General features: G+C 37.1%; 1 protein-coding gene across 1 annotated transcript; it reads right to left on the bottom strand.

The window, feature by feature from the left end:
* Nucleotides 1-6,700: 6,700 nt before the first annotated feature.
* LOC129425172 (scavenger receptor cysteine-rich domain-containing protein DMBT1) lies at nt 6,701-25,870 on the bottom strand. The gene is made up of 13 exons (XM_073857230.1): nt 25,771-25,870; nt 25,492-25,515; nt 15,726-16,037; nt 14,619-14,924; nt 14,041-14,340; nt 13,371-13,655; nt 12,947-13,258; nt 10,729-11,040; nt 9,129-9,440; nt 8,551-8,850; nt 7,883-8,164; nt 7,459-7,770; nt 6,701-7,145 (listed from the first exon to the last, which is right to left on the bottom strand). The coding sequence occupies exons 1-13, from the start codon at nt 25,799-25,801 to the stop codon at nt 6,964-6,966; spliced, it is 3,270 nt and encodes a 1,089-aa protein (XP_073713331.1). The 5' UTR covers nt 25,802-25,870; the 3' UTR covers nt 6,701-6,963.
* Nucleotides 25,871-26,605: the final 735 nt, after the last annotated feature.

Below are 26,605 nucleotides of genomic sequence, written 5' to 3'. Positions count from 1 at the left end.
AGTATGAAACCCTTAAAACCCAAGAGAAGAGACCTAAAACCAGTCCCATCTGTCAACTGGCTCTAAGACTCCAGACCAGCACTAATGAACGCAAACAAACCACAATAAACCAAATCAATAAAGAAAGTCAAACTTTATATTTGGATCATTGGGATAATGAAAGTAAAAACCAAAGTAAACTAGAATGTTATCGGGCACTAAACAGAAAATACAGTCTGTCAGAATATCTCTCCACAGTTAGAGATGTAAAGCAGAGACGAATCCTCACTAAATACAGACTCAGTGATCACAGTCTGGCAATAGAGAAAGGCCGACATAGACAAACATGGCTCCCAAAAGAAGAGCGAATCTGTGTCCATTGTGACAGTGATGAGATCGAGACAGAGACACACTTTCTCCTTTACTGTGGTAAATATAAAGAGCTTAGAGAAAAACACTTTGACAAAATCTCAAAGCTCATACCAGAGTTTCATAGCTCTTCAGATTCAGATCAAATGAAGATGTTACTGGGGGAAGACAGACACCCATCAGCTGCTGCTAAATTCATTTATCAGTTACACACCATCAGAAATAATCTACAGCCCTGATCTTGTACAGTACTTTTATTCTACCTCTCATGTGCCTCCGTACATGTACATTTGTATACTTTAAATGTTTATATTTCAAAGTCTACTTTATATTGTAAATATCCTCTGATTCTATTTTATTTATTTGCACTTGTAGCCTACTTCATCCATCACCCAGCACCTTAGCTTAATTGCACCTTAATGTTTGTTATTATTGTGTTATTGTATGTTTCTTGTTTTATGTATAATGCTTTGGCAATATTGTGACACAATCATGTTAATAAAGTTCTTTAAATTGAAGAGAGAGAGAGAGAGAGAGAGAGAGAGAGAGAGAGAGATGGAGAATAAAGGTCTGACATCAGGTACCCAGGTCAGGGAAGCTAGAAGACAATAAACGTGTCAAAAGTATATAGCCATGGCACTCATCTCATTCTATGCTCATTTAAACTATAAATAGTTTAATAAAATAATGTATGTTACCAGCAATACATCAATTACAACCTTACTATAGTGATTGTATTTTCTAGCTGCTGACCACTTTCAAAAATGCATAACTCACATGTAAAATCTTAAAACAATTCCATAAATGTTTCTTAGTTTAAAAAAGCTTTTTATTTTATTAACTTTTTGTTATTGCACTTTAATTGTAAAGATGTTCCTACAATTTAAAACAACTAGTTTGAGATGTATATTCCCTTGTCGTTTTTGAACCAAACTAGAATCCTCCACCCCCCCCCCCTGTAAAAACTTAACTTTTACTCTGAGTAAAGTTAAAATTATTTACTTTTTACTTTTTTTAAGTAGGTTTTTAGACCAGTAACTTTACTTAAGTAAAATATTATTGAAGTAACTTTACTTTTACTTGAGTACAATATTTTAGTACTCTTTCCACCTCTGCACGCCCAACTGCTTTTTTCACACTTTGCCTACGTTTAGCATGAGGAAACAACTCTATAACTGTGTTAATAAGTCAGAATACTTGAAATACCATTGAACTCCTCTTTTAAGTGCCTGTGTGTGCATGTCATTTAGGGAGAATGCATATCATTTTCAGGGACCACGTACATTTTTTAGGGAGAGTGGGCCTTATGCTTATTTTATGTGATATTATCTTTTGTGAAAAAGCCACGGTCAGTTTTTTTTGACATTAAGAATAAAATAAAATACGTGTTTTCTATAACAACCAATAAATCTGTGTCTGTATTGCATATTCAAACCTTAATACCATTCCATAACAGACTAAAAAACTTGAGACTAGACTAAGACTAAAACTCTTATGATATTTCGTCAACTAAAACTAGACTAAGATACTAACTAGACTAAAAGATTTCAGATGACTAAAATAAGACTAAAACTGTGTGTTATTCAAAAGACTAAGACTAAATCAGAATTTGCTGCTAACATTAACACTGTGTCCATCTGCTTTCCCATTTTAAAATTTTTTAGCTTAGTTTTTTTAGTCTGACTCAGGCCCATCAACTTCTTTGTCATCCAGGGCCGGTTTTTGCTATGGGCAATGTGGGCGAACGCCCAGGGCGCAATCTATGTGAGGGCGCACGAGCGCACTCAAAAAAAAAAATACATCAAAGCGTTTTTTAGACTAACGCTCATTTCCATGTCAAGTTAGTGTCATATACACAGGTTGTGTGCGTGTCAGAAGAGCCACGGGAGGAAGGGGCGGGCCAACTTGCGACTGCAAATCGCTCGCTCGCCTTATACGGGGCGAGCGAGGGATAGACTGATCCCAGACCAGAGGCCACACAACACAAACTGCTGCGTCTGCTTCCAGATAAATTGTATTTTTCATTCCTAAAATTAACATAGACCCATATACCTACGTACATGTTATCAATTGGATTTTGTGAAAAAAATATCTGTAGAGTCATCTACGTGACTCACGTCACGTGACAACGGTTGATTGACGGGCGAACGGACGTTGTTGTTGGCAAAATGTAATGCAAAGTTAATGATGTCGAGTCTTCATCATCATCATGCCATGGATCGAGTTAAAAGACCAAAGAAGCCATAAGTTGCCCAGATCAGAAAAAGAAGAAAAGAAGATGAAGAGAAATTATAAAGATAAAGGTATGCCGATTTCTATAAGTGACGACGTGAGTGACAGTAGGAAATAGGCTAACGTTATTTATATTAGCCTCGCCCTCTTGCTAATATGTTGCTATTAGCCACAGAACACGACTGTTTTTTTTGGTTTTAGTTTTGCTGAACTAGCAACTATTAGAATTGAGGCACCATGTCATGCAACTAAATTCACCCAACACACAGTCTAGTTTATCTGTGCAAACTCACACAGACCTCCTGACTGTGTCCTTTTTGATTGCTATATACGCTATATGTGCACTTAAATAACTTCTAATATGAATTGAAATGCCATTTTGTAAGCTACACAGTGATAGTTTTTTAAATAATTTGTAGTGTATGCTTAGCATTTGTTAACATCCTATAAACTAATAAAATATGTGTTATGGTCATTTTAATTGGGTAACTGATGCATGTGTGATGTAAGTGTATCTAACTTCTGAAATATTTTGGAGTTAGAGCACCCACTGGCAAAAATGAGGAGTCAGATACTTCCACAGCAGCCATGGCCAACAGACATGGTTGTGTAGTCTGATGAGGAGTGTGTGTGTGTGTGTGTGTGTGTGTGTGTGTGTGTGTGTGTGTGTGTGTGTGTGTGTGTGTGTGTGTGTGTTTGTTTATATACTGTATTATATTTATTTATCTTGTTTTTCTCTGCTATTGTTACCTTTTTGTATTTAAGATTATATATAATAAAATAATACATGTTGGTGGCGGGATTTGGGGGTAAAAAAAATTTTCTGGGGGCGGCGAAGGGATGGTTCGCCCAGGGCGTAAATCTAGCCAGGACCGCCACTGTTGTCATCAATCCAAAATTCAATTCAGCTAAAGAATAACACAGGTAATAGTCTACAGAATTATAAAGTCTAGAACACTCATACATTTATGCTTAAATATACACATAGGGGCGGTTTCCCGGACAGGGGTTAGACTAGTCCTATGCTATGTTTACACGTGGGCGGCTATTTTCATAAACGCCATTTCAACCTCTCCGGTTTCAAAAATAATATCGTGCAAAAATGTCAGTTTTCATAAAAGTGTTTATTTACACGTACCCGTGCACAGGGACGTGCACAGACATTTTGAGAGGCAGGGGCTCAAGTGAAATAAAGGGCACTTCTCATAATTATGTATTTTTTTCCTTTTTTAAACAAAAAAGTATATATATTAACGCAATTCTGACTTCCTTCAAATTTATTTAAAAAGTTTTTATTTTATCTTCCTCAAACTCACGCAATTGTTTCATTTTCAAAAGATTTCTACAAAATAATCAGTTCACACAGAAACCATGTTCTCCTTAGTATTCTAGGTTTATAGAGCAGCAAAGGAAACCATTACACAATGTGCATTTTTTGTTTTGAAAACATTAAATTACAGATTCATTACAAATTTGTTAAAATGCTAAAAACAAAATTGTGACTGCTGAGTAGTGCTACATGCCAATAAATGCTATATGCTAGCGTTGAAGTTCTATTAGTTTGCAATTAGTTGTTAATCAAAATCTGTATTTTTGTCTGATAAGGGCTCCAAATATAAGGTCTGTTTACTAATTGTGAACTTCTGGCATGAGCCTCAGAGCAGAGCCAATCAGAGCAGAGCTCAAAATATAAGGTCTGTTTACTAATGTGAGCTTCTGGCATGAGCATCAGAGCAGAGCTCAAAATTATTATTCATGACCCTTTCAAATAGGGCAAAAATAGACCATTTCATTCAAATGACAAATTCTAGGCTTGTAAATGGACATGTAAAAACGTTTCTGGATAATTTTTGCACTTAATAAAGTGCCTTCTTTGTCAAAGAACAATTTAACATATTATGGCAACACATCCTTTGGCACCTTTAATCTTAGGTTTCATATTTATTAGGGTTACTCATGTCAGAAACAACAAATATAGATTAGGCCTATTTTATATTTTACTTGTTGGTGATATTTTATTTGTTGGTCAGTAAAAATTCAGAAGTTAGTAAAGTACTGAAACATCAGATTTCTCCCCAATCTACTACATCACTCCAGTTAAACACATTATAGGCTACTTATTTAACAGCCATTACAAAAAACCCAAACAAAAAAGCTTACTACTGTAGTTAGCAATTATATTATTGTTTGTCCTTTCTTATTTTATGAGCAGTCTGTTTAAACTACATACACTACACTGTTGCAAGTTTGCAACTCTTCAGGTTAATATGGGATTGTCGTGGAAAACAATGTCCCTGAATCGTTATGTGTAACAACGTGTCCCATATTTTGTGCATAAAACTGTTAATATAAGAATGTTTTCTTCCTCACACACTTACCGGTTGCTGCCTGCAATCATGCACATCGCGTCTCGTTCAGGCTGAGATTTGGCGCTTCTTACAAGCGCGAATGCAGCATACACGAGTAGAGACAAGACCAATCATAAAGCGAAGTACGTTAGAGAGGCGGGACTTAGGAAAGGTAAAGCCAATCATATTAGCGATGTGAGTTTTGGAGGCGGGACTCATCGTTAACCGTTTGTGTACCACAAATAGCGCTATTTTTCTTTTTATAAGAGTTTAAATCTCATTTAAATGATTCCTGAATAAATTCATGGTAAATTAAATAAGTAACAAGTAAAAACACAAGAAACAGACAGACATCAGTTGTTATATGAATAAAGATCATATTATTTAAAAAAAAAAAAGCACCCCAGAAAAAAGGGCACTTTTTCTCCAGGAATAAAAAGGGCAGGTGCTCAAGCCCCCTTTGATGTCTATGTGTGCACGTGCCTGCCCGTGCATATATGCTGTCAAGAGAAGTTCAAGCCCACGTAAGCCAATCACCGGCAGTGCTGGTGATGACGCAAACTGGTTCTTCATGTTGGAGGGAGGAGTTGTTGCAGTAGGTGATCGATGACGTCAAAGTACCGCGAGAGCGAGTTGAGGAATCACAGGTAGAGGTCTAATTTCGAATCGCTCTCGCGGTACTTTGACATCATCCGTCTGTCGGTTCTTGCAGCGCCGCATGAAGTCAAACACGCATAAAATTGCTGACCTCCGAGCACTCGTCTCTGCTCCTCGACATAATGGAGCAGCTGTATTTGCAAATACAAACAGACGAAATGAGTTTGCACGAAATGTGGTCTTGGAAGCGTTCAGACTAGCAGTCACTTGTAAACATAGGTCGCACTATTGACGTAGGTGCGAGCTCTGGCGCATACTCTGTGACGTTGCCTGCTTAAACATCCGTTTGTGTCAGTTTACATGCAACCGTGCAACCGAAGATTTTCAAGATCTCCACTCTGGCCGGAGTTTTTAGAAACAACCGGTTTCAGAGGCGAGTTCTCTGTTTGCTTGTAAACGAGGGGCACAAACGAAGGTAAATCTCTCAGTTTTTAAAAATAACCATGTACGTGTAAACAGGGCCCTAGACTAAAACATTTTTAAGAGCTGTCCAAACTGAAAAAAAACTTGCACTTACATGTCTTAAAATACATCATTGCCCTTTGCTTTGCCTCAAAATGCACACAGGTAATGTTTTTAGTAAGGCATGTTTGTTAAAACGAATTATATTTCCTAATTAAACTAAGGCCTAGTCCTGGATTAAGCTAATCCCTGTCCGGGAAATCGGCCCATAAAGTTTAAACTCATCAACTATATTCATCAATTTTGCGTTTATTATCGTTTATCTGTAACTACACAACAACGGATTAAGACGCAAGGCATTAAGAGAACTGAATTTCTAATTATAGGCTGCTCATGGCCGTGTGGGATGCTAATTTTATCCATCCTAAACTTTTATTGAGTAATATCCCTTAAATCTACTAATTTAATATACAAAATATTATTATTATTAATATTATTACTACAATATTATTATTTAAACGTCTTACCACTTAAAAACTCATCATTGTCGGTCTGTTCTGCTGTAACTCTATGGAGCTGACAGTAACTTCCGGGAACTTAAGAGCTGCTCCATGATCCACAATTGCTGTAAAAAAAAACCTGTAAAAAAGTTGAAGTAACTTTTCTGTACACACTCTTCTTTATAATATGTATAAATGTTATATAGCCTTTATTTGAAACAGGTTAGGGAATACAGGTGTGTATGTATCCATATAACTTGTGTACATGTGTGAGTCATATACAGTATCAGTTATGTGCAGATGAAGTTATTTTTGTATGTAACTCAAGAAATGTGTACAGTTACTAAAGTTTGATGATCTAAGAAGTAAACTGATGCACCAAGGGAACGACTCTCATTTTGTCTGTCTCTTTATTATTTCACAGATACACAGTGCTTCACTGCCTGTGTGTCCTTTGCTGCCAGCTCAGATATCCCCTACTGTAGGTCTGAGGCCGGTAACAAATGCATCACAATATCACCTTTCTCAAATAAGCACTTTTTATGAATCTCCTCGTTGTTTTGTTTTTGTCTTCTCTTCACTATGAAGACGATAACAAGAGCCGAGAAGATGAGAAGTACAGCTGACACAATAGCACCAATGACAGGATGCAAAGAGGCTGAAAGAGAGACGTTTTCAAGTTATTCTTTCATTACCAGCCGCTTATCTTGTGCTTACCAGTACTTTATCAGGCACAATGCAACACATTACCAAGTGAAAGAAATTTGCCTGTTCACATGAAAAGATGCAGCTCACAGAAACAATATCACAGCCAAAACACACTGCAGGATTTTTAACCAATAATATAACATTTTACATCAATAAATAACATTTTGTCACACGTTAAATCTTGGTTTCAATGTTATGTGTTTACAGGAGAGCTTAAGCTTCAAGCCTGGTTAGTACACAATGTTCAAACATCTATAACTCACCTCTGATAGTGATGATCAGCAGGTCAGACGCATCTGAACGAAAGTTACGTGAGGACACATTCACTTCATAAACACAACTGTAGTTTCCCTCATGTGAATAATCTGCCTCAGGAAAGATGAAGACGGCTGAGTGATTGACAGCTGGTTCATGACTTGTGATGTTTGATCCACTGAACAGAGAGAAGAAGCCTCCAGAATACGAAGATTCAGATGAACAAGTAATAGTGAAGTTGTGACCTCTGGTGATCACTGAACCCTGAGGACCAAAGTCAAACAATCCACTGAGAGAAATATTGGGCTTCTGCAGGTTCACTAGAAAACAAGAGAAACACATGTTGACTATTGAACTAATTTATGATTTACAAATGTCTGTGACAAGTGCAGGAATGCAGAAAAAGCAGCAATTCATTGTGAACACACTCACCTACAGTGATTTCAATAGTGTTACTCCTGGAAGACTTGATGGTGTCATTCCTGTAAGAGTAATCACAGCTGTACTGATCCTGATGTGAGACGTCTGCAGTCAGACTGAAAGTCACACTAGATACACTTGTTTGAGAGGATATTGTGGATGATCTTCTGAACAGGTGGAATTCAGCATTTTCCTGACATCTTGGATTAGGTGTTGTGCATCTGAACTGAATGTTTTCTCCAGGAGACACAACTGAATGAGAGATAACGGTAAGCGTGGGCATCTGCAGATCACCTGCAAAATATATAAAAAAAGCTTTTATTTAGGATGAAAAGCATTTAGTGTATATTTTTTATTAATTTTGTAACATTTAGATTCCACACTGATGAAGTATACTAGGGCAAGGCAATGTTGACACAGAGGCAAAATTTCAGTTACTATAAGGTTTGAGTCATAAGTGCAAAATAAGTCTAAGTTAAATTTAATAATTATGACAAAGGTAACAAACAGGAAAAGTCAAATTACTAAGTGTAAGCAGTAATGGCGATTGAATGTTCAAAAGCTTTCTTGTAGCCAAGACCTTTGTCTGTGGTAAAACTGTTCTTTTCTCTGATAAATATTCACTGGAGTACAAAAATAGTGCCATCTAACTGTAGTTCCTCCCAATTGTTTGGACTTACCTGTACAAACAACACCAGCATCTGTATTATGATCACAGCTAAGTGGACTTCCTAAGCAGTTCATAAAGGTGGTCTCATTTCCAACACATCTTAAATGATTTATCCAACTCACTTCACTTCCCTGACCAAATTCTGCACTGTGAGAGGCGCGGATGGCTCTGCCACAGTTTAATTGTTTGCACACAACATCAGCATCTCTTATGTCCCAGCTCTCATCACACACAGTTCCCCACCGGCCATTGTGAAGGAGCTCCACTCTTCCACAGCAGGAATTAGAGCCATTAACCAATCTTAACAAGTCTGATGTATGAGATGAAAGAAAACTTGTGTCAAGCTTAAAATGTATTTGATTGGTTTAAGGGATGCAGTTACAATATTTTTTATATACTTCTTAAATTTTGCAACTTTTTATTGAGTCTTTAAAAGTATCTGTATCTAAGAATCTTATTTACAGTTTTACTTGAAACATTTAAAACTTTAAAATGAAAGAAAAGACATTTTGTTTTATTGGGCTATCCATTGAGTGAAGTGTGGGCACTTAGAAAAGTGTAGGATAAAATGGATGAATATTCTCATACCTGAACATGTAACACCAGCATCTTTATGGTGGCCACAGTTATGAGATCCTAGTCCATTGTGTTTGCACTGTATTAGTCTGCTCTCACTTCCAGAACATGCAACATCATCCAGCCAGATCTTGTCACTCCCCTGACCAAAATAAGCCCCACTGTTTGCACTGAGAGCATTTCCACATCCCACCTGTCTGCACACCACAGTAGCATCATTAATGTCCCAAGAGTCATCACACACAGTTCCCCAACTGCCATCATGAAAGACCTCAACTCTACCAGAGCAGCGATTATTACCATTGACCAGTCTAACATCACCTTCTGAAAAACAAGACAACTTTATTATAATTCAATCCATTTCAAACTCTTACATTGTGCTATCATGTGACTAGTTGAAATTGGGCATGTTTTAATGAATAGAACAGGCCAAAATGTTGAATGCTCACTCGATTAACAAAAACATTTGTTTTTTTTCTATTATTTTCCATTGAAACTTGGTATATTCTACACTGAAAAAATGATTCATTGAATTGAATACATTTTTTAAGGTAAGTGGTTGCAATTAATTTATTTAAGTACATTTAAACAAAAAACATTAGTCAAGTAAAATAAAATACAAAACTTTTGTTTAAATGTAACTTAAATAAATTGATTGCAACCACTTACCTTCAAAAAAGTATTCAATTCAATTAATCATTTTTTTCAGTGTAATGTTGAAACGATCACAGAAATCATCTTATAACAGCATTCATGTCTGATGCATTAAAAATTTATATACCCTCAGTACCATTATGATCAGATATTAACATCACAACCTATGGATTTATGATATGAAGCAGCGGACATTCAGACAGAATAAAATCTTTGGACAAAATTTTTTAACCAGCATAACAAAAGTGTTTATCAAAAAAAAATCACCTATATCCTGCTTTTAAACAAATGTAAATACTATAATTTTCTACAGCAGTGTTTTTTCAAATAAAGACCTCCAGCCAAAGAATGTTTTAAACGTCTCCTTATATAAAACATCTCATCAGCTTTTTAGTGTTAATTAGAGAGATATTTAAAGAAATCAGATACAAAACCCTCTAAGTGCATCTGACATGTTTTCTTGTAAATGAGCATTTTTTATCAGGCTCTTGATGAATTATGCCAACAAATCTGTATTTCTGAATGACTTGAGGCCGGGATTAAATGGTTTTGAAGCAAACATCTTTGATGAACATATAACACTTGCCACGAACATTTGGTTGATAACAATATCTCATTTTTGATGTAGGTGGCGTTTAGCGGCTTTTGCATCTGAGCTCCACATTTCTAACATTCTGGAAGAAGGTTATTGAGTTGAGCTCCTCCTGTGGTATTAATGCATAATAAAAATAAAAAGCTATATTTGCATTGAGTTAATTTGTGTACTTAAGTGCTTTCTTTAGGGCCAAAATCAATATATTTTTAACCTAACAGAGAAATTGATCACAAAAACATAGTATTGTTTGCTTTTTTACTGGGTCTTTTCTAAGAATCTGATCAGAAATTATGTGCTAGCGAGAGAATTAATGTTGTCAGTAAGCTAAAAAAAATGGGATTAAATGGATGAATATTCTCATACCTGAACATATAACACCAGCATCATGACTGTGTTTACAGTTATGAGATCCTAGTCCATTGTGTTTGCACTGTATTAGGCTGCTCTCATTTCCAGAACATGCAACATCATCCAGCAAGATTGGGTCAATCCCCTGGCCAAAATGAGCCCCACTGTCTGCAGTAACAGCTTCTCCGCATCCCAACTGTCTGCACACTACAGCAGCATCATTAATGTCCCAATAGTCATCACACACAGTTCCCCAACGACCATCATGAAAGACCTCAACTCTACCAGAGCAGCGATTACTACCATTGACCAGTCTAACATCACCTCCTGAAAAACAAGACAACTTCATTATAATTCAATCCATGCCAAACTCTTACATTGTGCTATCGCGATTGGTACCGTGCAAGTGATTTGAGAAATCAAACAGTGTAGTCAGTCTGTTCTTGAATTACTCTTACAATACTTTGATCTCATACAGTACACATGCTGGTCTGAGCAGCACCAAGTTAAACCCTGCATCCAAAATCAGCAAATCAGTACACTCTTTAAAAAATAGTGCTAGATAATACTAAAAGCTCGTAATAATAATGGAGCCATTTTAGCACTACCAATCACCTACATAGCACATCTGTAGAACCATAAGTGGTGCTAAGGAATGACAATTGTTCAATTGTTTCAAATGGAAGCGTGGTGCTTTTTAAAAATGACAGCAGCTAGCATATTTTTCCACGCTGATAGCCGAGTTGAAAAATGTCAACCTGATGTTTTTAGCTGCATTTAAAGCTGTGGTGTGCACATTCCTTTATGGTTCAACATAGCACAATAAGGTTCTACCCAGGTTCTCTATTGGTGCAGTTTAACACTTTCAGTGCTGTTAAGGACAATTTTTTAGAGTGTATGTGTAGTAGGTCAAATCAGTATGTGTAAAAATAGTATGTCTGAAATCTTAATATGTAAAAAACAATAGGCAAGAAGTACTTCATCAGACACCATGCAACAAGTTACCAAGTGAAAGAAATTTGCCTGTTCACATGAAAAGATGCAGCTCACAGAAACAATATCACAGCCAAAACACACTGCAGGATTTTTGACCAATAAGATAACATTTTACATCAATAAATAACATTTTATCAATCGTTAAATCTTGGTTTCGATTAGAGTTGTAATCGGGCCTTAAAAGTTTGGCCCGAAAGAGCACGAGCCCGATAGAATTCGGCCTGAACCCGAAAGTACATTTTGATTGACAGCTTTTTAAAAGCCCGAACCCGTTACAGTCGAAATTGTTAAAATTTCTTTGATCATAATTTGACCAGCTTTTGTCAAGAATGAGTCATTTAGACAGGTTTTAACATTATTTATTAGGCTACAGGGCAGGGCAGGATACTTGGAAGTTGGAACAAAATAAAAAGTCCTCCTGTAACATCGTAAAATCTTAGCACTCTAAATATGCCCAATACACTTAGCATATAAATAGGCAAACACGCCAATAATAATAATAATAATAATAATAATTTCTTAACAAATTAAATTAAGATAAATTCTAAATTAAGGTTGGTATTTGGCATTAACCAAATTAAAATAAAGACTCCACGGGACTCCACTTCTCTCCACAATCCAGCCTCAACGTAACGGTGAATAGCAGCTGAAATTTAATTAAAGAATAATGCCAACATTAGCCTTTAAACTCTGTCTACATTATGAATTTAAGACTCAATTAATGTTAAGTTATTATTTGAAAAACATTTACTCACCAAGATTACATGTTTTGGTGGAGAATTTTTTTTTAATCTACTGTAGAAGGCTTTACTGCTGGTGCGTCCAGCAGCACTGAACACCCTTTCACTGAACTCACTGTCGTTGTACTTTAAAAGAATGTCGCATTTCTTGCATTTTACATAACCCACTGGCTCATTATTCTCATTAGGCACATGGTCAAAACTTTTCCACACATCAGACTTTGCTTTACTTGCTGGTGCAACCAAAACATAATCGCCAGAGGCAAGCCTCCGTTTCACCTCCTCAGCATCCATATTCGCGTCTTCCTCGCGCTAATCGAAACGCATCACTTGACCGGTCATTTCCCGCGCAAAGCCGAAGCGCAAGCCCGAACCCGACCAGAGCCCGTGTAAAACGGGTCCCGTCAAGTTTGGGCAAAGATCTTCAGCTCTAGTTTCGATGTTATGTGTTTACAGGAGCCTGGTTAGTACACAATGTTCAAACATCTAAAACTCACCTCTGATAGTAATGAGCAGCGGGTCAGACACATCTGAATAGAAGTTCCGTGAGGACACATTCACTTTATAAACACAACTGTAGTTTCCCTCATGTGAATAATCCGCCTCAGGAAAGATGAAGACGGCTGAGTGATTGACAACTGGTTTACTACTGATGATGTTTGATCCACTGAACAGAGAGAAGAAGCCTCCAGAATACTGAGATTCAGATGAACAAGTAATAGTGAAGCTGTGACCTCTGGTGATCACTGAACCCTGAGGACCAAAGTCAAACAATCCACCGAGAGAAATATTGGGCTTCTGCAGGTTCACTGGAAAACAAGAGGAACACATGTTGACTATTGAACTAATTTATGATTTACAAATGTCTGTGACAAGTGCAGGAATGCAGAAAAAGCAGCAATTCATTGTGAACACACTCACCTACAGTGATTTCAATAGTGTTACTCCTGGAAGACTTGATAGTGTCATTCCTGTAAGAGTAATCACAGCTGTACTGATCCTGATGTGAGACGTCTACAGTCAGACTGAAAGTCACACTAGATACACTTGTTTCAGAGGATATTGTGGATGATCTGTTTCTGAACAGGTAGAATTCAGCATTTTCGTGACATCTTGGATTAGGTGTTGTGCATCTGAACTGAATGTTTTCTCCAGGAGACACAACTGAATGAGAGATAACGGTAAGCGTGGGCATCTGCAGATCACCTGCAAAATATATAAAAAAAGCTTTTATTTAGGATGAAAAGCATTTAGTGTATATTTTTTATTAATTTTGTAACATTTAGATTCCACACTGATGAAGTATACTAGGGCAAGGCAATGTTGACACAGAGGCAAAATTTCAGTTACTATAAGGTTTGAGTCATAAGTGCAAAATAAGTCTAAGTTAAATTTAATAATTATGACAAAGGTAACAAACAGGAAAAGTCAAATTACTAAGTGTAAGCAGTAATGGCGATTGAATGTTCAAAAGCTTTCTTGAGCCAAGACCTTTGTCTGTGGTAAAACTGTTCTTTTCTCTGATAAATATTCACTGGAGTACAAAAATAGTGCCATCTAACTGTAGTTCCTCCCAATTTTTTTGACTTACCTGTACAAACAACACCAGCATCTGTATTATGATCACAGCTAAGTGGACTTCCTAAGCAGTTCATAAAGGTGGTCTCATTTCCAACACATCTTAAATGATTTATCCAACTCACTTCACTTCCCTGACCAAATTCTGCGCTGTGAGAGGCGCGGATGGCTCTGCCACAGTTTAATTGTTTGCACACAACATCAGCATCTGTTATGTCCCAGCTCTCATCACACACAGTTCCCCACCGGCCATTGTGAAAAAGCTCCACTCTTCCACAGCAGGAATTAGAGCCATTAACCAATCTTAACAAGTCTGATGTATGAGATGAAAGAAAACGTGTGTCAAGCTTAAAATGTATTTGATTGGTTTAAGGGATGCAGTTACAATATTTTTTATATACTTCTTAAATTTTGCAACTTTTTATTGAGTCTTTAAAAGTATCTGTATCTAAGAATCTTATTTACAGTTTTACTTGAAACATTTAAAACTTTAAAATGAAAGAAAAGACATTTTGTTTTATTGGGCTATCCATTGAGTGAAGTGTGGGCACTTAGAAAAGTGTAGGATTAAATGGATAAATATTCTCATACCTGAACATGTAACACCAGCATCTTCATGGTGGCCACAGTTATGGGTACCTGTGTGTTTGCACTGTTTTAGGCTGCTCTCACTTCCAGAACATTCTACATCATCCAGCCAGATCTTGTCACTCCCCTGACCAAAATAAGCCCCACTGTTGGCACTAAGAGCTTTTCCACATCCCACCTGTCTGCACACCACAGCAGCATCACTACTGTCCCAAGAGTCATCACACACAGTTCCCCAACTGCCATCATGAAAGACTTCAACTCTACCAGAACAGCGATTACTACCGTTGACCAGTCTAACATCACCTCCTGAAAAACAAGACAACTTTATTATAATTCAATCCATTTCAAACTCTTACATTGTGCTATCATGTGACTAGTTGAAATTGGGCATGTTTTAATGAATAGAACAGGCCAAAATGTTGAGATCGTTGAAAGGCGCTATATAAAATACATTTATTATTATTATTATTAAAACCATCTAAGTGCATCTGACATGTTTTCTTGTAAATGAGCATTTTTTATCAGGCTCTTAATGAATTATGCCAACAAATCTGTATTTCTGAATGACTTGAGGCCGGGATTAAATGGTTTTGAAGCAAACATCTTTGATGAACATATAACACTTGCCAAGAGCATTTGGTTAATATCAATATCTCATTTTTGATGTAGGTGGCGTTTAGCGGCTTTTGCATCTGAGCTCCACATTTCTAACATTCCTGAAGGAGGTTATTGAGTTGAATCAGGTGTTGAGGAGACATCTAAAACATTCTGGGATGGGGCAGAGGTCTGGAGTTGAGGAACACAGTTACTTTCATTTACATCAGTTTACGTTCTTGGAGCTCCTCCTGTGGTATTAATGCATAATAAAAATAAAAAGCTATATTGCATTGAGTTAATTTTGTGTACTTAAATGCTTTCTTTAGGGCCAAAATCAATATTTTTTAACCTAACAGTGAAATTGATCACAAAAACATAGAATTGTTTGCTATTTTTACTGGGTCTTTTCTAAGAATCTGATCAGAAATTATGTGCGAGAGAATTAGGAGAGAATTAATGTTGTCAGTAAGCTAAAAAAATTTGGGATTAAATGAATGAATATTCTCATACCTGAACATATAACACCAGCATCATGACTGTGTTTACAGTTATGAGATCCTAGTCCATTGTGTTTGCACTGTATTAGGCTGCTCTCATTTCCAGAACATGCAACATCATCCAGCAAGATTGGGTCAATCCCCTGGCCAAAATGAGCCCCACTGTCTGCAGTAACAGCTTCTCCGCATCCCAACTGTCTGCACACTACAGCAGCATCATTAATGTCCCAATAGTCATCACACACAGTTCCCCAATGGCCATCATGAAAGACCTCAACTCTACCAGAGCAGCGATTACTACCATTGACCAGTCTAACATCACCTCCTGAAAAACAAGACAACTTCATTATAATTCAATCCATGCCAAACTCTTACATTGTGCTATCGCGATTGGTACCATGCAAGTGATTTGAGAACTCAAACAGTGCAGCCAGTCTGTTCTCGAATTGCTCTTACATCAGTAAGACTGATGTCATACAGTACACATGCTGGTCTGAGCAGCACCAATTTCAACCTGACGTTTTCAGCCGCATTTAAAGCTGTGGTGTGCACATCCCTTTATTGTTCAACATAGCATAATAGGGTTTTACCCAGGTTCTCTATTGGTGCAGTTTAGCACTTTTAGTGCTATTAAGCCCAATTTTTTTAGAGTGTATGTGTAGTAGGTTAATCAGTATGTGTAAAAATAGTATGTCTGAAATCTTAATATGTAAAAAACAGGCAAGAAGTACACAGATGATCTACTGCTTCTGGAGAGTTTCCTATGCATTGAATGGACACTATTCTATATGAGACTGTAGGAGCTAACCGCCCGATTTAAAAAGTGAATACACTCTCAGAAAAAAGGTACAAAAGTTGTCACTGGGATGGTACCTTTTCAAAAGGTCCTAATATGTTCCATTTTGGCACAGATATGTACCTCGAAGGTACCAAAGTGTCCTAACTTTGAGGTACCATTTTGTCAGGACTCTGCCTTGAAGTCTTATGGTATATTTGTATTTTGTCATGGTGGCAGAGTTCTGGCAGTCCCAGGCCTTGTGTGGAGGTTCATGCCTTGTGTGGCATGTGCCTCCGGTGTCATGTCTTGTGACCCCGCCCCCTCTTTCTCCTGCTTATTAGTAATCATTGGTTTTCTCACATCACCTGTTCCCGCTCGTTATCTTGTTTGGATTTTTCTATTTAATGTCAGTGTTTCTTTAGTTCTGTGCAGGTTCATTGTGTTGTGTTCTTGTGTTACGTGTACGTTTCCAGTCTAGCTATCTAGTCAAGCTATCTAGTCAAAGTCTTAGTGTAATTTGTCAGTTTAATGTTTCATGTCGTGCACCCCCTCGTGGGTTTTGTTTTTGTAAAATAAAGTGTTTTCTGTGGTCCCCCGACATCGTGTGCATTTGGGTTCATCTGTTCTACAATTCCTGACACCTTTTAGGTACAAAAGTGTACTTTTTTTAAAAAAGGTAATGCCCAGTGACAATTTTTGTACCGTCTTGTACATTTTCTTCTAAAAGTGTATAATATAAAAATACCATAAATCTATAAACTAGGCGGCTCTTTTAAAGGGTGATATAGGTAAAAAGAAATGTATTCTTCAAGAATTAATTGTAGTTGTTCAACAACAAACAAGTAAGTTATCATCACAGTTGTTGTGATTACATCATATATCGAACGACAAAAGGGTCACATGTCAAAGAAAACATGGGGCACGTTCAAGTTCAAACTGGTGCGTAACGCAAACCGTGTGCACCAATACATTTTCTCTTGTTTGTGGGTGTGTCAGAAGTGCAGTATAATAAGCAGGAGCGTGTAAATAAACCATGTGGCACTAAGAGACAGTTCGCACAATGTGTTCAAGTTCGAATGTTCTCTTTCCTTCTGGACGGCAATGGCGGTGACTGTAATATCGAGAGTATTTAACAGTATTTAACACATATTTATAACAAATTTATCAGGCTCTAGAAACATTTAAAAAAGAACACAAAGAATGGCCGCCTCAGCTATCGTAGTTGCAACTCTTGCGTCATCAGAACAGGGTGTTCAATGCATCCGATGTTGATAACAATAGACTTGTTCGACTTCATGCGGCACTGCGCAGACAGATTGGTGGCTGACTTGAAGCAGTGCATGCTGGTTAGTAATTTTGTCAGACTTGAGCTGGCGCTACAGGCACGTGACTGTGTTTAAAGTACAGCGAGAGCATTTTGAGAGTATCCGGCTAGCTCAGCCAGCGCAGACTCTCCAAAGCAGCTGCACAGAGTTCTGATGACGACACAGCTCTTCGTGATTGGTTGCCTCACTGATGACAATGATCATGTGCATTTCAAGTTTAATCCAACCTTCAGTTCCACTAATAAACATTATAAAATCATGTTTTAACAGGTAAAACACGTTAATATTAGGGCTGTGACGATTAATCGTGCAAATGCGCATTTTTTCAATGAATGAATTTGAATGAATTACAGTGAAATGCCGCCACATCCAAAAGCTAGAGGGTGCCCTCGTGTAGAATCACCTTATTTTCCACAGAAGAAGTAGCATTACAAACCCTATTCCAGGAAATGTCTAAAGGGATATTTATATCGCTGTTCTTCAGATTGCTTCAGGTATTTTCATGATAATACAAATATTTTGAGTGATTGTTTATTTATTTCTTTGTTTTGAACTGAGAAAATTATTGAATGATTGTGTTTGCTTTTGACAATTCACATTAGAAACGACTCAAACTCATAGTGATTTTTACCGTGGGCGAGAAGTGCAAAACAAAATGACAAATTAAAAACAAAATGCCATGTAAAAAACACAATAACAAATCCAGTGACAAATTAAGATTTCAGAAAACACAACGGCAACTCAGAAAACACAACGGCAATTCAGAAAACACAAAAACAAATCTTTTATTTTTTTTCAAGTATATAACAAAAACAAAACGTACAAACCGGAAAAGGTAGGTACATTGTGCGACTGGAATGGTTACTGCTGATTGGACGACACCTCTGTCAATCAAGACGCTACATCGCCACCAGAAGTCGAACGCTAGTGTCACAGCATGCTTGTAATGTTGTCTTCTACACACTGTCACAAAACAGCTAGAAGATGTACAACGTGTTTTCGCTTAGGAGGCGATCAAAACTTGACATTTTAGCAGGATCTGTCTAAAAATAAAGGTAAGTGTTTTGGTCATTCTTCTGTAAGCAAGGATGCTAGTCGTAGCAAATGGAGTATTTTTCTGTAGGGTTAATCGTACTAGCCTACATTTCCCTCAGCAGAGCCCTGCTTTGCTTACACAGCCACAGCTGTTTATTACATCAACCACGGTTGACTATTCTCCACCATTAACCCCTGACGGGGTGGTGGCTTCCGCAGGGTTCCTATTCCGCTCAGATAAGGCGCTTCCCAGTCGCTGCTTTAAATCCTATTCTCCAACTCCTTAAGTGGAACTGGATGGCTTTATGCAGACACTGGAAGAGGTCAGATCCAGTGACGTTTTGGTAGGGATTCCCAATTCGTCGGTCACGACGTGATGTCGTAGTGACCGACTGAAAGGTAACATTTCAGTTACGTACGGAGACGTCACATCCCGTCGCCATAGGTGCTGCTCCCTGCTGTTATGGCCGGTCACTAATTTCCCTGTTTGCACGTGCGGCTTATATACGCACCTGGCAGGGCGGTGCCGGCATTATGCAAGTACCTTAATGCCAAGTTAATTGCCGTTTTAGTAGTACTCGTAGCAGACTGGTCTCTCTTAGCTAGTTCCCAATTCGTCGGTTTTGTTAAGCATTCCCACATCAATGACAAGTCTCCAGTGTAATGTTTGAAAAGCAGAAGTTGAGTGACGAAGTTGTTTTGATTGACAGCGGTGTCGTCCAATCAGCAGTAGGGGAGAGTGGGGTGATTTGTGCCAGTTTTTAGTCAAAAGGATTAGTCCATTTTCTTAAAAGAAAAATCCAGATAATTTACTCACCACCATGTCATCCAAAATGTTGATGTCTTTCTTTGTTCAGTCGAGAAGAAATTATGTTTTTTGAGGAAAACATTGCAGGATTTTTCTCATTTTAATGGACTTTAATAGAGCCCAACATTTAATACTTAACTCAACACTTAACAGTTTTTTCAACAGAGTTTCAAATGACTATAAACAATCCCAAACGAGGCATAAGGGTCTTATCTAGCAAAACGATTGTCATTTTTGACAAGAAAAATAAAAAATATGTACTTTTAAACCACAACTTTTCGTCTAGGTCCGGTCCAGCGCGACCTAACGTAAATGCGTAGTGACGTAGGTAGGGAGGTCACGTGTTACCAGGGCCGTGCAGAGACCATTGGAGGGACAGGTGCTCAAAGAATAAAAAGGGCACTTTGCTCGCTGACACGCAAGCACACAACTGAAACAAATAATAAAGTAATACAGAATAGAAAGATGATAAGTCTAACGTTTTTCTTTATTTTCCTTGCAAATAGAGTGAGACAGAAAAATCTATATAGACTGAGTTTTATATCTATATATTTATGCATTTGGCTGCAGCTTTTATCCAAAACGACTTAAAGTGCATTTCATTTAGTGTTTGTGTGTGTCAACACAGTATATGCAGTTTTGAAATTATATGATATTATATATTGCATTGTGACATTAAGATATTATTACGTTTACAGGCTTGTGTTTTTGTTGTCATATTTAAAATATAATTCTATTCTATTCTAATCCTGTTCGAAATTTGTATACAAAGAGAGTACAGGGAGCTACACTGCGACCAAAATGGTCGCATATGCGACCTTTTGAACTGCCGTTGCGACCCTAATTTTTAATGGGTCGCAAATGTGCTACCTAATGTTTTAGACAATATGCTATGATTTACTATGAGCATTTATTAAAACAGATATGTGGATTTTAAGAATACGTTTTATAACGTGCTCTGAGCCATCAACACGTTGGCTTCATTTTGCGTGAAAGCACGTCGTGTCTCTCCCTATCAGTGTGCGTTTGCGTGCTCAGCTGTTTCTCAATGAATTAGGTGCGACGCGATGCAAGCGCACGTGTCTTCCATGTTTCTGAACTTGAGCAGAGGTCTTTCTTCACTGAGGACGCGGGACCTGTATGGTTCCGGGTTTATATTTTAAATGGTCTGTCGGGTCCGGTTAGGTCCTAGTTTAATTACTTGTGTCCCAAGTCTGATTAATGTTGTGTTTATAACCCGAGTCGATCGGAAAACGGCCATGAGCGCTACCGCGCTAAAGCACGAGTGCATTTCAGCGTGCCTCCGGTTTCTATGGCGATGGTTCTTGTTACGACCACGCGCTGCATTTTCTTTATCACATTTTTTTATAATCTTATTATTAATAAACCATATCTTTTCTAAAACCATATCCATATTAAGTTTGGACAGAGATTGTAGCAAAAAGCAATGCTAATGTCAAGCCCATTGCACTGAACGAGCAAAGCAATGTAAAGTCTGTCACCGGGACAGCAAGTAGACTTTTAAATCTGAAATAATGAGTGGATTAAGCTTTTTAAATCGGCAAGAGAGAAATAGAAAGATAGAGCAGAAGCAGTAAAAGTGCCTATCTAATATAAATTATTACCATTATAACATCAGTCATAACATCAGTCACATTTATAATCTATAGACCTGCACTGTTTATTAATATACTATACATAGTATTGTATTATATTGAGTTTGATAAAAGGGGTCTAATTGCTTCATATATCAGTGCAAAAACAGTAAGTGTTTTCGTGGTGCTTTGACAAACAGTGTCAGCTTTGTTAATGGCAAAGAAAGTTTGGGGTGGTTAGATTGATGAAATATAATGTGAAATTAATATTAATTTTCAATAAATCAAAGTATTGTGTTGTGTCACACATTATTAGTTCTTCGTCATATGTATAGTAGACCATTATTTGTCAGTGGGTAATAATTGCCCTTTTCACCGGCTACCACCACCAAGTAAATTTCAGATCTGTGGGAAGGAAACACTGCAACGTTTAAGAAAACAAGAAGGCATGTGGTTTAAAAGATGGCAAGTAAAATAAAAAGCATATTTGTATGCAATACAGTTTCATTATTGTTCATTATTATCCAGAGTGCCTTAATATAACTTGAAAAAAATATTTGCGACCAAATCATATTTTGCGCCAGTAACTGAAAAAGTTGGTAGCGCAAGTGCCACCAGTGGAAAAGGTTAGTGTAGTTCCCTGGAGTAGCCTACATATTTTAGTTTTGAATCGTGTTTGTGTTGTGTTTTTGCACACTTTGATGCCTTGATGACAGGGCAATAAAATAATGACATTCATCTCTCCTTTCATTCATTTCATGAAGCCTCTACTACTAAATTTATTTTCAGGTAAACTAAAACTGGTTGCAAAGCTGGAGAGTTTTTGATTGAGTTAATAATTTAGCACGAGTATGGCTATATTACCCAACATCAGCTCCTATTGTCTTTTATCAAAGGCGAGTCCAGGAATCGTAAATTCAATATGATACAAAAAGTAAGAGTTTTTTTACCGTATTCATCGGATCTTGCTCTTCCAACAAACTCCGCGTGACAAGTGGATGACATTAGAACAGCGTGAGAGCGATTTGAAATCAAACTCCTCCGTATGATTTCCTGAATATTTCTCGCGGTACTTTGATGTCATGTGCGTTTTGTTCTTGCATTGCTGCGTGAAGTTGAGCACACCTAAAAACTCGAGACAGCTACCTGTATGAACTCCCGGCAGAGAACGTCCCTGCCTTTGCTTCATCCATTGTTTTATATGGGAAGAATGTTTTATTTTCAGCGTGAGAAATACAAGGTGTGCTGTCGTGTGAACTACCTGAAATGCGTGTCTCCCGCCGAACGCGTGAGACTTGAGAGCCCTGTTTGCATCTAACGTTCTAAAGATGTTAATACACACAGACAGCAATAAACAAAAGCTGTGCATGCTCTCCTCACGTTGTTCTTGTAAAATAATAATAATATAACGAGCATACCGCTTCGGTTCAATGCCGGCTCGAAGGGGATCCTCCCTGTACTGCGCACCGTGTCGTGCACGTGTGGGCGCTGCTGCGCTGTGAGCTTTCCCTAAAGAGATTGTCCAATAAAAGTTCAATACGTCATCATGTGACTAATTTTATTTGCGGCTAAATTATTTTTTATTAATTTTACTAATAGTTAGATTGGACAGGCCTTCACAAAAGGGCATTTAATTGCAAAAAAATGCCTTGACAAAAAGGGCACTTTGGTCATCCAGGGGTAAAGGGGCAGGTGCTTGGGCACCCCCCCCCTGCACGTGCCTGCGTGTTACATATATAAACACACATTTTCGGACCATTGTAAACAATAAACTGCCACAAAGACATTAATTAGTATCAGTTGACATACAACAACGTAGGAATGGTCCTCTTTCTCAACACATGTAAACACTGGGGCGGAGTTTCGCGTTTGTCCTCTGTGACCTCTTGACGTGATGACGTATTGCGTCGGTCACGCTAGCGCATCACGACTGGATCTAGATGAGAAGTTGTGCTTCAAAAGTGCATATTTGTCACTTTCATTGTCAAAAATGACAATCGTTTTGCTAGATAAGAGTTAAGTATCAAATTTTGGGCTCTATTAAAGTCCATCAAAATTAGAAAAACTCTGCAATGTTCTCCTCAAAAAACACAACTTCTTCTCGACTGAACAAAGAAAGACATCAACATTTTGGATGACATGGTGGCGAGCAAACCATCTGAATTTTTCTTTTAAGAAAATGGACTAATCCTTTAAAGTGACTTTAAAGTGAGGCCATGACAATAATGCCTTCAACTTAAGGATGTACATATATTTCAGGATGTTGTGCATCCCTGAGAACAATCACTTTGGATCTGAAATAAATTGTTTCAGAAATATAGCTTTTGGGAAAAAAGTAGTCTCGTGGCACAACTTGCCCCTGGTGCGGGGTAAGTTGTGCTTTTAGGGAAAATAAGTTGGGGTAAATTGTGCCGGTGATTTCTAAATTAAAACAGAACTTTTTAATGTTATGAACTGTAATGCTATATTAAATCAAGACAAATTCAATACACAATTACTCATTTAAGGTTATTTAGATATTGTCACTCTGTTAAACTGTTGGAATAAGTCATATTTTGTAGTTTTTGGAAAAACAGAACTTAAATACACAATATATGATATTTCTGAATAATTTCAGGCAAAATGGCTTTGGCAATAGATGCCTGTTGACATACTGTACACAGAACGCTGTCTGTCAATTATGTAATATATAAGAATAAAGTGACTAGACTAATTTCTAAACATCCTATTGTGACTTGGCCACTTAAAAACTTCTCTTTACTAACATAGTGCAAACTCAAAACTGAAATCAATGTTAGCTAAATGAAACAAATGGCAGGTAGGCCTAAGTCAAACACTGATGAGGCATGTCCATATCACTTCTCTAGATTATCCCCTGTGAGTATGTAGGTCTAGGTGGTCTGGATATGGAATACTATTTAACATCCCACTTGTCAATACTGCAGGGGAATATAAACTTATACCGTCTTATGGATGTACCACCAAGTTTTGGGGTGTGGGTAGTTTCTTGAGCACATCACCTCTGACACAACTTAATCCAGGCCCTTTGGCACAAATCACTCCAGACCTACAAGTCTGAACAATTAGCATGATCCAGCAGTTAAGAGCTAACATTATGCTAACTTCATAGACTCATTGTGTAGCCTGCTTAAGCACTAAAACATGTGTGAAATATTTTCAAACCTATCTATAATTGTTTAGACACTACAATCAATAAACCTTATTCATAGAAATTTTACTTTGAATGGAAAAAACCTAAAATAAAATAAAAAAGCTAAAATGTGCTTACCTCTCATGCCATGTGTGTGTCTCTTTTTTTGAGGATAAGTAAAATTGATTGCTTTTCAAAATGATGTTGTCACATGACCAATTTCTTCTATGGTTTTCCAGAAACTAGGGGTGGAACTACAAATCACCCCACTCTCCCCTAACCATTACATTCGCGCAATATACCTACTCTTTCCAGTTTGTAGATTTGTCGTTGTGTTTTCTGACTTGTCATTGTGGTTTTCATTTGTTTTTTTGTTTTTTTTTTTTTTGTTTTCTCATTTGTTATTTTGTTTTCTGAATTGTTATTTTGTCACTGGATTTGTAGTTGTGTTTTTTTTTTGACTAGCAATTTTGTTTTTAAATTTGCATTTGTGGTTTTAATTAGTTGTTTTGATATTAGATTTGTTGTTTAGTTTTGCACTTCTCGGCCACCGTAGATTTTAGATTGATAAGGACTTCCTAGTTCCTACTGCTCACAGAGCCATACACAAGCTGTGCATGAAACACAGAATCAGAGCCTTGTGATTTAGAATCGATTTCAGGCAGGTCTTTTTAATGGGAAATGTGATGTATCGTCACAGCCCTAGTTAATATGCATAAATATGTTATATTGTGTAGTGTCATTAACTAAAAATGAAAATGCCAAACTCTATTTGAAAACTCACGTATCTGAATTTCATGGCTTTGATTGGTTGTAATACTTAACACAAAAAAAAAATTAATTAATTGCATAAAAAATAAAATAGCATTTTTAAAAAATGTACCTGTAATCTGATTCTTTATTTGACATAACTGTAATGGATTGATAAAAAAATTTTGTATCCTGATTGTATCCTTAGTCTGATTTTAGTTTGTTTTCACATGAAAAAGTTATGTACTGTATTGCAGCTTTAATGAATAGAATAAATCTGAGTATTAAAGTAGACGATAGAAAAACAGTTAAAGAGGAAAACATGCAGTCTACCTACCAGATGAAGAACTCAGAGCACAGGCTGTTGAGATAAATAACAAAGTTTTTAATAGATAAATTAGACCAAATTATAAAGAAAAACTTCAAAAAGAGCACAGAAAACTTCTTTAGTACTGTTTAAGAAGCAGTGAGTGAGGGTGAGACCTCAAGATAAAAAGGATACATTTTCGCAAATTTTAGTCAGAGTGACTACTTTAAAGTAATTTAAAACTACATATAAGTTTAAAAAACATTTTAGCCAAAACATGATTTCCAAGATTGAATTTACTGAATTTACCTAAAATCAAAGTAAGAAGAGATCTTCGCATTGTTTTTCTTGTGTTGTTTCAGAGTGCTCCAAAGATAATATGAATATCATGCATATCCTATATTTGTACTCCTTTCAGTAAAGCTAGCTTCCGTTTATGCAGTAAAAAAACTTCAATGTGATAAAAGTTCACCATGCCCACTTCCTTTCCCTTTCATAGCATGAAACGCTTACTCTACAAAAATTATTTAATTTGTTTAAAAATATGTCTTGCATTTCAGCAGTTTCATTTCACCTTTTACTAACAGACAATTAATTGTATTGAATTTAGTTTTGAATTTATTGAAAGGATAGCCCCTTGAGATGTAACATGTCATTTTCAAGGGGGTCCCAAAAACATAAACAAATAATACAACAAAAAACACAACCACATTACAAAACAAACACACACTACAGATATACAAAAAAAAGACAAAATGCTCAACATGTCCCCCACACCCTCAGACCACAGTTGAAATACAAAATCTCAGCATCATAAATCAGTAACATCAACAGAAGACAAATTTAAAGCAAAAAAAGAAACATCCACAAGTCATATAAATAAATTATATATATATTAATAGTAATAGTAAACCAATCAAAAACATGAATGACCTGCATCCGACCTCAATAAAGATTTTAGGAACAAGAAAATAAAGATATTGCATATGTCTAACGGTGCATTCACACGTTCACAGCGTTAACGCTTCCCATTCACTTTTAATGGGTGACGTCATGCGTTGCCGAACTGAATTGTGGATCCGTCGGCGCCGCGTCAGTGCCGTTGCTCGAGGCAGAAGTTGAACATTTCTCAACTTTTCAAGTG

This window comes from Misgurnus anguillicaudatus, chromosome 19 (genome assembly GCF_027580225.2).
Source record: "Misgurnus anguillicaudatus chromosome 19, ASM2758022v2, whole genome shotgun sequence".
NCBI lineage: Eukaryota > Metazoa > Chordata > Actinopteri > Cypriniformes > Cobitidae > Misgurnus > Misgurnus anguillicaudatus.
Note: the sequence above shows the minus strand (reverse complement) of the source record. Positions and strands in the feature narration are given on the sequence as shown.